The 13,713-nt window shown below is 55.4% G+C and overlaps 1 protein-coding gene across 1 annotated transcript in view; it reads left to right on the forward strand.

Moving 5' to 3' along the window:
* The first annotated feature begins 349 nt into the window (after positions 1-349).
* Positions 350-13,713, forward strand: part of Nkain1 (sodium/potassium transporting ATPase interacting 1) — a 40,581-nt gene continuing 27,217 nt past the window's right edge. Inside the window, exon 1 of the mRNA XM_076863072.2 lies at positions 350-425. Within this exon, the coding sequence (XP_076719187.1) occupies positions 372-425 (54 nt within the window). The 5' untranslated portion in view covers positions 350-371. The remainder of the gene's footprint in view (positions 426-13,713) is intronic.

A 13,713-nucleotide genomic window follows, 5' to 3' on the forward strand; every position in this document is an offset into this window, starting at 1 on the left:
ACGTGGTGGGCCGGGAAACGGCGGCCGCCGAGCGCCCGGGCGGCTGCCCCAGCTGGGCAGTGCTGCGCCGCGCCGCGCCCGGTGCCCGTGCCGCCCGCGCTGCGCCTGCCGCCCGCGCCCGGGGCCGGGGTGAGCCTGACGGCCGGCCGCAGACAAAGGAGGCGCGGCGGCAGACCTGCGCCGGCGGACCATGGACTCTCAGCGCGGCCGGCCGGCCCCAGCCCCGGGGACCCGGCGCTCCCGGGCCCGGCCCTAGGCGCCCGGCCCCGCCGCCCGGGGCGCCAGCGGGAGGCCGCGGAGCCCGCGCGGCCCGAGGAGCGGCGGCCGCGGAGCGAGAGGGGCGCCGGGGACGGTCCGCGCAGCCCGGAGCCATGGGCAAGTGCAGCGGGCGCTGCACGCTCGTCGCCTTCTGCTGCCTGCAGCTGGTGAGCCGCGCCGGGCGGCCGCGTGGGGTGGGGCGCGGCGGGGCGGGTCCGGGCGCGCCGAGGGCTGGGTGGCCGCGTGTGGCGGTGGAGCGCCCGCGCGGGGGCTCCGAGTCGCGCAGCGGACGGGCGGAGCCTGCTCCTGCTGGCCGGGCTGTCTCTTTGTGTGCGCTTGTCGCCGCTGTGCCCCGCGCTCCCCCGGCACCGCGCGCACGGTCCACCGCGTCCTGTGCGGGGCCCCGGTCCGCCCCGCGCCCTGGGCTCCAGGCGTCCGGCCGGCACTGGACTAGTGGACGCCTGTTGGGGCTGCGCGGGGGACAGTGGCTCTCTTGGGGCGGGGGGTGTGTCTGTGGACCCGCTGAGGTCCCTGCCGCGTGTTTCCCTGCAGATCGCTGGGTCGCGTGCGCTCCCTTCCTCCGGGTCTCTGCCCCCTGCGCGCGTGTTTCGCACAAAGTCCCGGGTGCTGTGTGGGGCTCTCTGGCTTTCTCTTTGGTGCGTCAGTGTTTCTGGTCAGGGTTCATCTGTGTGTTGGGATCCTGGACTCCAAGAACGCTCAACACTCCTTTGTGCTGTTTCTGCCTCCTACACCCTCCCCACTGGGTGGCCTGGAATGGAGCAGTACCTCTCCGGAGAGGGTCCCCGGGAACGGCCGGGTCCTGGGCCAGCCTGACTTAACCAGGCGCCTGACCACCTTCCCTGCTTTGGCCTGGCCACTGTGGCTACCCACGTTCCAGCAGTCATAAGATCCACTAGAGCAGCAGGGGTGGGGCCAGACAAGCCAGCTCTCTACTAGGGCTGGCACCTAGGGAGTGGGGAGAATTGGGTGCCCTGGGAAGGATCAGAACACTGGGGGACACTGCCTGCCCCAGCTTTGAGAACTCAGGTCCTCTTCTCAGGGAGGACAGAGCAGTGAATTTGGAGGCTGAGGGGAACCAGCTGTACCCTTCAAGAGAGGCTCCGGCAGGTGAATTTGGGAGAGTGGATAAGGAGAGACCAGTGTCCAACTAGGGGCTATGAGACCATGCTGCTTCTCTGGGGGGAGACTCATCGGCCACCCACCTTGGTGGGGCAGCACTCAGGTTTGAGTGCCGATTGAGGGACACTGAGCCTCCCTCATGCTGGACTCCATCATCTGGGTCTGCACTCTGGCCTGCATCCTCTCCACAGGTGCAAAGGATGATGTAGAGGGAAGCTTTGGGGTCTGGGTACTCCCCAACTCGCTCCTCCCTTTTATGTTACTCCCTCCTTAGGGACACCAGTCCCAAACATGCCATCCACAGACAGGTTCTGAAGATTGTAGCCTTCCCTGCTCCCTGCTGGGGGAGACAGGCCACCTGGGGCTGCCCAACCATCAAGTGTTCATCCTTGAGGATTGAGGGAGAGATTAATTATGATCAGGTAGAATGGAAGCTCCAGAAGGGCAGAGATTGTCTGTTTTGTTCCCTACTAAGTCCCCAGCAGCTGGCACTCCATTAATATTTGCAAAATAAATGAACAGATCAGTTATTTGGCAATTCCTAGCTCATAGCAGAAACTCCCTTCTTTATCTAGTCTACAGAACATGAAATGCCAAGAAATGTTGAAACCCAAAAGATTCTTTTGCTGGGTTTGTTAATTTTTAAATTTCACTCTAGAAACTCGGTTGTTTTTTGTTTGTTTGTTTTTGTGGTACTGAGGCTTGAACCCAGGGCCTCACAGATGATAGGTAAGCACTTTGCCACTAAATGACATCCCTAGCCCTTATTTTATTTTTTTCATGGTATTGGGGACTGAACCAAGGGGCATTCTACCATTGAGCTACATTTTCTGCCCTTTTTATTTTTTATTTTGAGACAGAGCCTTGCTAAATTGCCCAGGCTGGCCTTGAACTTGCAATCCTCCTCCTTCAGCCCCACAGGTTGCTGGGATTATAGGTATGCACCACCACACCTGGTTCTCTGTTGCCTTCTTAATTATAGAATAAGTAATTCTGGCCCTGGTGTGTCTGGGGCACCTACCGAGGTGCCTACCGCCCTGTGGAGGTGCAAAGTGGCGAGGAGGTCTGTCTCCCAGCCTCCTGCCTCCAGAGCTCTCTCCTGCTAAACTGAGCCCATTCTTCCACCAGCAGCTGCCTCTGGAGCAGGGTGGATCTGGGTGGGGTTCTACTTCTGCGTCCGGGCTGCGTGGCTTGGGCAGCTTGTGTAGCTTACAGGAGATCATTTCGGAGGTGCTCTGAGGAGGAACTTGGAAATTGTTCTCTTGGCTCGGTAGCTCTGTCTGAGCTGATTACAGAGAGGGTCCCTCCAGCTGTCACTAAGCCCCTGGAGTCCCCACTGCCTGGCAGTTTCCAGAATATGCTCCCAGGATGCTGAACTCATGGGCCTGAGGGGAAACGGGAGACTCGGTTTTCTTATCCAACAGACTGAGGGATAAAAGAGGCCATTAAATATTTTTCGGCTGAAAACTTGAGAAATGGTGTCATTTTTCTTTTTTGAGTGGAATTTAAGCATTACAACGAAGCAGGCCAATTCTAAATCGCTTCTATTTTTTTTTTAAAGAAAGAGTGAGAGAGAGAGAGAGAGAGAGAGAATTTTTTTTAATATTTATTTTTTAGTACTTGGCGAACACAGCATCTTTGTTTATACGTGGTGCTAGGATCGAACCCGGGCCGTACGCATGCCAGGCGAGCGCGCTACCACTTGAGCCACATCCCCAGCCCCTAAATCTCTTCTACATAGGGCTAGCCTTGCTTTGGGTGAGGGACTAGGGCATGGGGTGGGTGGGGGAGTTAGCGGGAGTAGTAGGGATTGCAGTATGAAGCAGTAGGTGTCACTCAGGTGGACAAGAGTAGGGGACTATTAAAGGTCCAGAGTATGACAGGACAGATTGGGTCCAACTCTGTTAATTCCTGGCTGTGTGATCTTGGGAAAGTTGCTTACCCTCTCTAAACTACAGTTTTGTCATCTGTTAAATAATATCAAGAGTCACTAATTCTTAGGGTTCCTGTGGGAATTAAGCCCATGTGATGAATCTAATGCTGTGCCTGGAGCAGCAGGCAGTCAATCAACTATTGTTCTTTGTTATGATCCTGATGATTCATAACTCGAGTGGCTTCCCTGGAATTGGGGCCCAAACACTCCGGGTGCCCCCTGTACTGTCTGTTGTGGGAAGCAGGAGGTCATTGGGCACAGAACTTGGAGGCAGGAGGCCTGGGTTGAAGCCCTGCTCTGCCGCTGGCATCCTGCAGATTTGGGCAGGTGTCTGTTCCACCCTGAGTCTCTGCTTTTCCATCTATAAATGGGAAGGACCAGTGGCCTGGCCCCCTGGGTTGCTGTCAGCTCTGCCTGTCTGGGGCTTGGGCTGGCATCTGGGCTGGAGCGGAGGTCTGGTTGCTCCTTGCTCTGGTTCCGTTCTGTAGAACTTCTCGGGTCCCTGCTCTCCCAGGCCTGTTGGCTCTGTCATTTTGACATTATTAACTGCTTCTTAAGGTTTACTTGTTGGCCTTTCTCTCTCATCCAGCCCCGAGTCCACCTCCTTCCTGAAACTTTATAGGCTGTTCCATCCTTCCTGTAAGGGGATGGACCAGGGACACTGGCCCTAGGGAATCGTCATCAGTTTCTTTATCATCATCATTATCGCTCCCCTTCCAGGAGTCCTGTGCTAAGCACTTTATATGCATTACCTCATTTAACCAAATGAGCTCACGTATGTAAAGTGCTTGGCCGAGTGCCTGACACATGTTAACCATCAATAAACGTTTAGCGATCGGACTGTTTTTATCCCTCTTATTATTGTAATTCCACACAAGGGGATTGACACTTTTATGATCCCCTTTTTCAGATGAAGTCACTGAGGTTCAGAGGGGTGATGAGGTTTTCCTGAGGTCACTCAGATAGTGATGGACCCAGGAGGCAGCATGGAGCTGGCCTCTCAGCCCTGTGCCCCTTGGCTGCTCCCTGTGACCAATGTGTTTCCTCAACTGAAAGTGGGAAGGATAATGTTTCAACAGTCACCACCCATAGTGCCTTGGCCCTGTGACAGCAAGGGCTCAGTAATACATCACTTGTTTTTGTCCCTGTTCGGTGTGACCTTGGACAGATGCGTTCACTCCTGGGGCCCCAGCTCCCTCCTCCCTGGAAAGGAGAGTCACCTTCATTCACAGAGGCAAGAGGGGCTTTCCTTAGCCAGGTGCCAGGCACATAGTAGGTACTCAGGAAAAACCGGTGTCGTGCTGTTTCCCTTCTAGAAAGCCCTTTTGCTTTCGGGAAGGTGGTGGGTGGGTGAGGGGGAACTATGTCGCTTCCAGCTGAGCGAGGAGTAATGGTGTGAAACGTGGTCACCCTGATTGATGTCGTTATTAGCGATGGTGATGTGGAGACGGGAGGAGGTGGCTCTGTTGGGTGCCTGGGCCCTGAAGCAGCTGGGCTGTGAGCTCATGGATCCACGCGAGGATCTGGCTCTGTGCTGGGTGCTTGAGGTCCTTGGGCCGGGCTTCAGAGTCCGGAGCATGAGATTGTCCTGGCCACTGACCCCCTTCTGATCCTCAGTCCCCTTTGGATGGCATGCAGCTGGGGGCATCACCTCCTGGATGGACTGAGGCCAGAGGGCCCTTGTGACTAGGCAGCGCTAACTGGATGAGAGGGCTGCAGGGGCTCTGGGACGGCCCTGGTCCTGCCCGTTTGCAGGTAGATGACTTCTAAGCCGGGACCCTGTAAATGACAGCTGCTCTGAATGCTGGCGCAGGAATCAGGAGGACCCTTCTGTGGTTAGGCAGATATTGCTGCCTTGCTTGTGACCTCTGGGAAATTCCTCACCCCTCTGAACTGCTGCCTCCTTACCTATAAAGTAGTCCGAACAGCCACTTCCATCCTGCGGCAGTTTTGGGGGTTCAGTGAGATGATGCCTGGCATTGCCCAGCCCAGGGAGGTGCCTCCTGTGGCCAGCTGTTATTTGCTGAGTCTTGGACAAGTCACCTCAGCCCATCTCTGCCTAGAGTAAAGTCTTAGTGATCAAGGTCATTGCCATAAACACTCCAAATCAAATCATCATTTCTTTTTAGTATGATTATCACTTTTATTTTTGTGGTGCTGGGGACCAGACCCAGGGCCTTGCACAAGTACTCTACCCCTGAGCCATCGCCCAGCCCAAGTCTTTATTTTTTTATGTGGAAAATGTGGGGCTCAGGAGACATGAATGTCCTTCTGTTTGATGTCTGCTGCGAGCCTGGCACTGTCCCTTGATGCCATCTGGCCTGACCATAAATAGTGGGTACAGAAGGAGGATTCACACCCAGATCTGAGCCTCTGCCTCTTTTGCCCTGTGTGGCTCCCACTGTGGGGTGGGGGACATGCTGGGGTGGAGCAGGTGGAGAAATCCAGGTCTTTCCCTAGGCATAGCAGGTCTTATCAGATGCCAGGTCATCTACAGCTGTTCACGTGTCTCTTCCCCCCATCTCTACCCACCCAGCTCAGTGGGGCTAACTGGAGCTGTGATGCAAATAGAGAGGAAGTTCCCCAGGGAAGCAGCTACCCTGTGTGGACAGCTCTGAGATAGGTGTGGTTTTTATACCCATTTACTGGTGGGCACACTGAGGCTCAGAGGAATGAAATGACTTGTTACCAAGGAAATAGGAGATATAGTCTGGGCCTCAGATAAGTCATTAAGGGGAAAGGATTTGTAAAATCTGGACTAAGCAGAGATAGTCAGAACTGATCACTGGAACATATTCTCTCCACTAATTTTTTTTAATATCTTTATTTTATTTTTATGTGGTGCTAAGGATTGAACCCAGTGCCTCATGCATGCTAGGCAAGTGCTCTGCCACTGAGCCACAACCCCAGCCCTCCACTAATTTTAAGGAGGGTGAGTGACAAGAGGACAGACTGAGACCAGAGATAACATTTTTTAATTTTATTTTAATATTTATTTTTTAGTTTTTTGGCGGACACAACATCTTTGTTTGTATGTGGTGCTGAGGATGGAACCTGGGCCGCACGCATGCTAGGCGAGCGCGCTGCTGCTTGAGCCACATCCCCAGCCCAGAGATAACTTTTTAAAATGAATTCCAGGCCATATGTGTGGAGCTGGCTTGTCCCAGCACCTTAGCCTTGGCCTTCCCCTGCCCTGGCCTGCAGAGGTTCACTAATTGCTGTGGAGAGTGAGGGGAAGCCTCAGGCAGCAAAGCAAGCCTCCCAGGGACCCTTCTGCCAGCAGGGAGGGAGAGTGGGCACGCAGGTTTTAGGAGAGCTGTTAGCTGTGTTTGCAGGTGTTAATGGCTTACCTTGGCCTCCTGGCCCTGCCTCTCACAGCAGCTGGCCAGTGGAAGAGCAAGGAGGTGGACTGGGGAGGGCTTAGGCTTTGGGTTCAGACTAGGGTTTGAGTTCCGGCTCCATGGCTTTGTAACTGAATGACTTTGGGCAAGACACTTAAACCTCTCTGAGCTCCCACCTGCACTTCTCTCCATTAGGATAATAATCTACCTTAGAGTTGATGGTGGTTCCTACCTGAGCTCAGAGGGTTGCATCATCTAGTGCAAGATCCAGGATGGAGCTGCGGTTCTGTTGAATCCTTGTGGCCCTGACTTTGCTGTCCCTTGATCTATAAAATGGGAATGATGATAGCACCCACCTCACAGCACTAAGCTGAGTGTGACCTGAGGTGCTGCAGGGAGAGGTCTGGGCACAGGGCTCACTAAGAGGGAATGCGGGATGGGGTGTGGTCCTCTCCTGGCTTTCTGCCTCTGTAGGCAGATGAGGTTGAACTCAGCATCCCAGGGACCCTTACAGCTCTGTGTCAGCAGCCAGCACCCTCACTTCTACGATCAGCGTGGCCACCTCATTGCCCCTTGGCTGTAGGCACGGTGACCGATAGGTCTCAGAGCCTGGGGAGAGGAGACTTCTGAGGACCTGCCCAAGGCTCCACACCTGGTTGTCCAGTTTTCAAGGACTTAAATGACTCTTCTTTCCTCTCTTTGAGTGTCTGTACTGTCCCTATCCCGAATGCCCGTGCGGCATATTTGGTGTGAAATCAAGTCTCAGACCACAGAGATTCAGCACTGGGAGGTTCTGACCCACCACTAATCCCTGGTCCACACAGAGGAGCTTCCCAAACTCCAGAAGGACTAACATTCTTGGGTCAGAGGTTAAGAATTGCCTCAGCTAACCCTACCCCACAAATACTTAATGAAGTCCCACAAAGCACCAGGCACAATTCTAGGTGCTGACTCACCTTAGGGTATAGACTACACACTCATTTGCAACTTAGAATACCAGGGTTCTGGTACTCAGTCGCTGTGCAACTTTGAGCTGCCCCTAACCCTCTCTGGGCCTCATTTTCCCAGTCTGTGAAATGGAAAATTGGAGGAGGGTGTTGGGCTTCATCAGTGTTTTTCATACTCTCCAAAGTCTCTGCAGGGGTAGGGGCTGAGACCAGGTGGTGAGTTTCCTGTCTGTGGCGGTGACTGAGAATTTGTGTATGGCTGGGTGACTACTTGGACATGTAGAGCATCTAATGATGACCCAGGTCCCTGGAACCACCAGATGCTGGTTCTAGGTCTTGCAAACACAGGCCAATAGTATGAGATGTTATCTACAAATAATGGGAAATATGGACATTGTGTGCTCTTGTCCTGTCCCTTTCCCTCAAGCCTGCTCCTCCCCACCCCGCTCCCCAAATCCTGGGACTTGGCTAAGCTGCTGACCCAGGAAGCAGGGAAGTGGAGTGTCCTGGCTCTCCCCTCCTGCCCGCCCTGGCTACCCCACACCCTGAGATCTCCAGAGTAAGGTGGGCTCCTGAGCCCCTTTTCTTTGGGGAGGGGGGGTAGGTTCTGCGGCCCCAGCCTGAACCAGAGATGTGGGTTTTCAATTACACAATTAAATGCACAATTAGGCATAATTACCAGTGCTCAGAGCCTGAGACTGCTCATAATAGGCGTGTAATCTACTGCAGCCTCTGTTTATACTACTCCCTAATGATGCCAGGATGCCTTCACACTGCACCGTTGCCATGGAGACGAGCCTGCCGCCACCATGCAAAGCTGACAAATAGTGCTCTGGTCCTGGGCCCCTGGATCCTTTCCAAGGCCTCTGCAGCCAGCTCTGGTATGGAGGGCCGGTCAGGTGGGCCGGGAAGGCAGGTCAGCCCTCGCTGTCCTCTGACACTCCTCGCTGGTACTAGACAGCCTTGGAGCCACCAAGAAGCACCAGAGGAAGGGCACCTTAGCCCCCCAGAGTCCTCGAGCCAAGATCAGGATGGACCGGGTGCGTGCTGTGGGGGTTCCTGAGCATCTCACACCCCTGGGGAGCCCAAGTCTTGACAGGGATCTTGTCCCACCTGGTTCCCAGGTAGGCCTAGCTCTGCCCAGAGCTGGCTCTGTGACCTTGGGCAAGTTCTTGTCCCTCTTGGGGACTCTGTTTTCCCCGTATGTGATGGACCTCAGGGCCTCTCACACGGTGGTGTCCAGTAGAGATTTGCTGAACTCTTGGGACCGGCTTCATCCCGTGGGGGTGGCAGTACTGGGCTGGTCAGCTCGCCACGCCCTCCATGGTGGGCACAGGAGTGGAATCCGAGGCCCAGAGCCCTTCCTCCAGGTAGCAGCAGGCCTGGGAGACAAACCTGAGCCCCGCGCTCAGCCCCTGTGCCCTGTGGCTTCCCAGCGGCTTCCCACGGCAGCCTCACAGCAGCCCCAGAGCTGGGGCCTCGCCATCCCCATTTCATTTCCTAATCAAGGACTTTAAGGTTCTGAGGACTGAAGTCACCTGCCCAGAATCCCACAGCAAGGCAGAGGTGGAACGGGGTCCTCACTCCTTGTTGGAATCACGAAGGGCTAAAAGTATTTCCTTCAGTAAGTGTGCACCATCAGGCTGGTCCTAGCCACTCAGGAGGCAAGGAGTCCTGGGCTCCTGCAGACCCAGCACTTCACTGTGACCTTGAAGGGAATTTCAATCTAGTTCTTTCATTGGTCCCCCTTGGTCAATAGAAGCAGGGCCTGTTTTTATTCTTCATTATTATAAAGAATGTTTGTTTTCCTGGTTCTACAGATCGAACCTATGCCTTGCAACTGCCGGGCAAGCACTCTACTACTGAGCTTTTTATTTATTTATTTTTCATTTGGAAACAGGGTCTCATAAGTTTCCCATATTAGCCTCAAACTTATGATCCTTCTTCCTCAGCCTCCCAAATAACTGGAACTAAGGCAAGTAGGGGGATTGCAGGGATGCACCACCAGGCCAGGCTGCTGCTGGTTTCCCCTCCGGGTTTCTGTAACTCTGGGCATTATTTATGGATACCCACCATGTACCAACTCCTGGGGACAAAAGTGGACCAGACAAAGTAGACCACTTCATGCATGGTGTTGGGCAAGTGACTGACCTCTCTGTACCTTAGATTCTCTTTTTTTCCTTTCTTCATCTCCTCCTCCTCCTCCTCCTCCTCCTCCTCCTCCTCCTCCTCCTCCTCCTGTGCTTCCTTTCTTCTTTGCTCTTTGCAGTGCCAGGGGTGGAGCCAGGGCCTCACTGATGCTAGGCAAACGCTCTGCCCCCAAGCTGCACCCTCGCCCTCTATCACCTGTCATGGCGGCAACGGCCTGTACTCGGCCTGTACTCTACTCGCAGGGCTGCTGGCAGCGTTGGCACTCCAGCTCTCCTTCCCAGACACCTACTGTGTGCAAGGCGCCAGGCGAAGGACGTCAGGTGCCCGGGGCGAACCTTCCTGGTCCAGCATCTGCGGCTCCCCTTCAGCAGATGGAGCAGCTTGAGGCCTGCCGGGGAGCAGCAGAGCCGGCATCTACCAGGTGTCCCACTGCACAGAGGTGTCACCAAACATGGTGTCCTCCCACCACCTCCCTGCAGTCTACAGCCCCCTAGAGAAAGAGGTATTTGGGTGGAGGTCGGGATCGAAGGCTGGGGTGCTGGACCTCTGAGCAATCCCAGCCCCTTTTTATTTATTTTGGTGCTGGGAATTGAACCCAGGAGCCCTTAACCACTGGGCCACACCCCCAGCCCTTTTTTGTGTTTTATTTAGAGACAGCATTTCTCTGAGTTGCTTAGGGCCTCTCCAAGCTGCTGGCTTTGAACTCCCAATCCTCCTGCCTTGGCCTCCCTAGTTGCAGGGATTACAGGCATGGGCCACCGCGCCCGGCTCTTATTTTTTTTTATTTTGAAACGAGGTCTCCCTAAGTTGCAGAGGCTGGCTTTGAACTTGTGATGCTCCCTACAGGACTCTTTGTGGCTCTATGGTTCCCTCATTCACATGCTGAAGCAGGGCTTTCTGAGAGGGACTGTGACACTATCGGGCAGGGAAAGCTAAAGCCCAAGAAATGGTCAGTGACTTGCCCAAGACTACAGTGTAAGTCCAGGGTAGTGTGGAGACTGAGACCCAAAGCCAGTCGAGGACACTCTGGTGACTTCCTTTTGCCCCCATCCCCATCTGTTTGTTACAGGGAGAGAGGGGCTGGGCTGCGGGGCCGGGCGGTTCCAAGGTATTCAAAGTGTCACAGCCGCATGGCCGAGCATCTGTGGGGCCAGGGCTGGCACATCGAGATTTGTGGATCAATAAACATCCCTCCCCGCTTCCTCCCTCTTCATTTATTCATGAACTCTGAACTCCTGGGCTCCCAGAAGCTGCCTGTAGGAAAGCAATTAGCGCATAATTAGAACCACTCCTATTATCAGCTCTCAGTGGGAGGGGCCGGGGTGGCCCTGGCTGGGACTTCCCTGTGGTCCCAGATCCTGCTGCTGCCACTCAGCTCCTGCTCACCCACAGAGACCCTGACACCCCGGGTCCTGGACCGGGGACTCCCTGGGCAGGGCTAAGGACCTCTCCCTGGAGGCGGGAGGGCTGCCTGAGTTAGAGAAGACCTCCAGCCCCTCTGGGCCAAGATCCTTGGGTGCCCCCTGCCAGAAACTGGCCAGGGCCTGGCAGGAAAACCGAAAAGCACGTGGCTTCTGCTTTCCAGCAAGCATCCGTCTAGCAGACCGTAGTGTATGAAGACCGCAAGGAGCACAGGAGATATAAATTACCTGGAGGAAGCAATTTCCCAGGCAGGCCTCCATCCATCCATTGCCCGATGATTAATGGTAAAAACAGCAGCACCCGCAATCAGTATTTATGGGGCATGTCTGACCCCAAAGCTGCTGTTCTTACCCACAAGGTGTCCCACCAGCAAGGAGAAGCCACCCAGGAGTGGACATTGCCTCCTCCCCCCAGAAACAGGGCAGGGCTCAGGGAGGCACCCGGCCTCTGCCTCCCCCTGAGGGCGCATCTCCTGGCCTGATCCTGGGGTAACCCCGGAAGCAGACCTGGTTGTTCGGATACTGTCTCTGGTGTACAGATGAGGAAACTGAGGCTCAGGAGGGGGTGAGGTCTGCCCAAGTGAACATTATCAGCCCAGGACTTTGACCCACCCATTTGAACCTCCAGACCTCCTGGGTTTGGTGGTCTCTTGCCTTCCTCTCTCCTGAGGGTCAAGTTGGGACCCAGTTGCCCTGGGCTTTCTTCCTGAATGTCTTAAAAAGCAGGGAGAGGGCCCTTCTGCATGGGAGGGGACAACTGTCCTCTTCCTCTGCTGATCTGGGTCACCACCCCCACATGAGTCGCTGCCCCTGCACTAGTTGGCAAGAGAAGGTGAAGGCTGGCTGAGGAGAGGCCCTGTCCTCTGGAGGGGAGGTCACACAGCTACTGAAGCCCAGGCTGTAACCCAGGAGACAACCCAGCCCTTAGGCTGTGACCAGGAGGATGTAGAGCAAACTGAGGAGGGGGGGAGGGGAGGAAATTGCCACCTGGGGCCCAGACGCACAGAGGAGGGGACAATGGGCTAGATGGGGGGCGCTGAGGGCTGTGGGGTCAATAGATTCCTCCTGGGATGGGGGGTTTCTGGGAGCAATCAGCCTCCTTCCTCCCTTTCCCTGCCCCACCTGAGGGGAGGTTGCCATGACAACCAACTCCCCATCCTTGACCTCTCCATAGGATGCTGCCCCTTTCCTCCAAGTGACAGGTGGTCACCCTGACAACAGGCCCTGTGCCCAGCAGGGGTCTGTGGCTTCCCTGGGGACCCTGCTCTCACCTGGGCAGATACATGGTTCTGCAGCACACAGAGCCTCTGTCCAGCTGGAGGTGAGGGTCTGTGGAGACCCCCCTTCAGATGGGGGCCTTTTACCTGCCCTCTCCAGGCTGCCCTGGGTGGATCCTCACCAGCTGCCCAGATGACCTGAAAGTGGGGTGCTGACCTGCTTCGCTCTGTTGAGAACCCAGCGTGGCTCCTAATCACCTTCCTCAAGAAACCTAGAGCTGTGGTTCCCCAACTTCAGCATCTTCAGACTCACACGGAGGCTTGTTAAAATCCAGAGTTCTCTGCACACCTCCAGAATTTCAGATTTAGTAGGTCTGGGGCGGGACCCTAAAATTTGCGTTTTTAACAAGTTTCCTGGGAGTGTTGCTGCTGCTGCTGCTGCTGCTGCTGCTGCTGGGCCAGGGACCACACATTGAGAATCACTGGTCTAGACACTGGGACACTGAAAGTCTGCCCGGGCCTGCCCACCCTGACTCACCATGGCCGTCTCTGAACTGGGCCACCGTGAGCTAAGCACCCGGGTCCTCACACACCTTGCGCCTTTGTGTTTGCTCGACCTGCCTCTGGAAGTTTTCTCCCCCTTTTATTTTTCTGTACTGGGGATTGAACTCGGGGGGACTGGATCACTGAGCCACATCCCCAGCCCTATTTTGTATTTTATTTAGAGATAGGGTCTTACTGAGTGGCTTAGCGCCTCACTTTTGCTGAGGCTGGCTTTGAACTCACCGTCCTCCTGCCTCAGCCTCCCGAGTCACTGGCTCAGTTCTCTCCTTTTTATCTCTAGGGCAGCTCGTCCATCATTTCCTCCTGCAGTATCTCGCCCCCACCACCTTCGTCCACCCCGCAGGTGTGCTGTGGTGCTTCTCTTCCTAGTTCCACACTGAACCCCTCTTCCTAGAGCCCATGGAGGCCTAGAGTCTGTCCCTGAGGGTGGCCCCCAGAGGTGCGTGTGAAGGTGGGATGCTCAGAGCGCAGACGGGCCGGGGGGAGGGGTGTGGGAGTGACTCGACCTCCAAGTCCTCTCAGCCCGTCAGACATTCGCTGGGTGCTCACTCTGCCAGGCATAATGCTAGGTGCTGGGGATTCAGTGGTGAGGGAGGCAGAGTCCCTGCCCGTGAGGACTCAAGCACTGTCAGTGACCATGTTGGGACCTGGTGAGGGCTGTGCTGGAAGACAGTAAGAGACCCGGGTGCTTTTGTACTAGAGATCAACCCAGGAATCTCAGCCACTGAGCTACGCCCCCAG

The sequence above is a fragment of the Callospermophilus lateralis genome, chromosome 7, assembly GCF_048772815.1.
Source record: "Callospermophilus lateralis isolate mCalLat2 chromosome 7, mCalLat2.hap1, whole genome shotgun sequence".
NCBI classification, from domain to species: Eukaryota; Metazoa; Chordata; class Mammalia; order Rodentia; family Sciuridae; genus Callospermophilus; species Callospermophilus lateralis.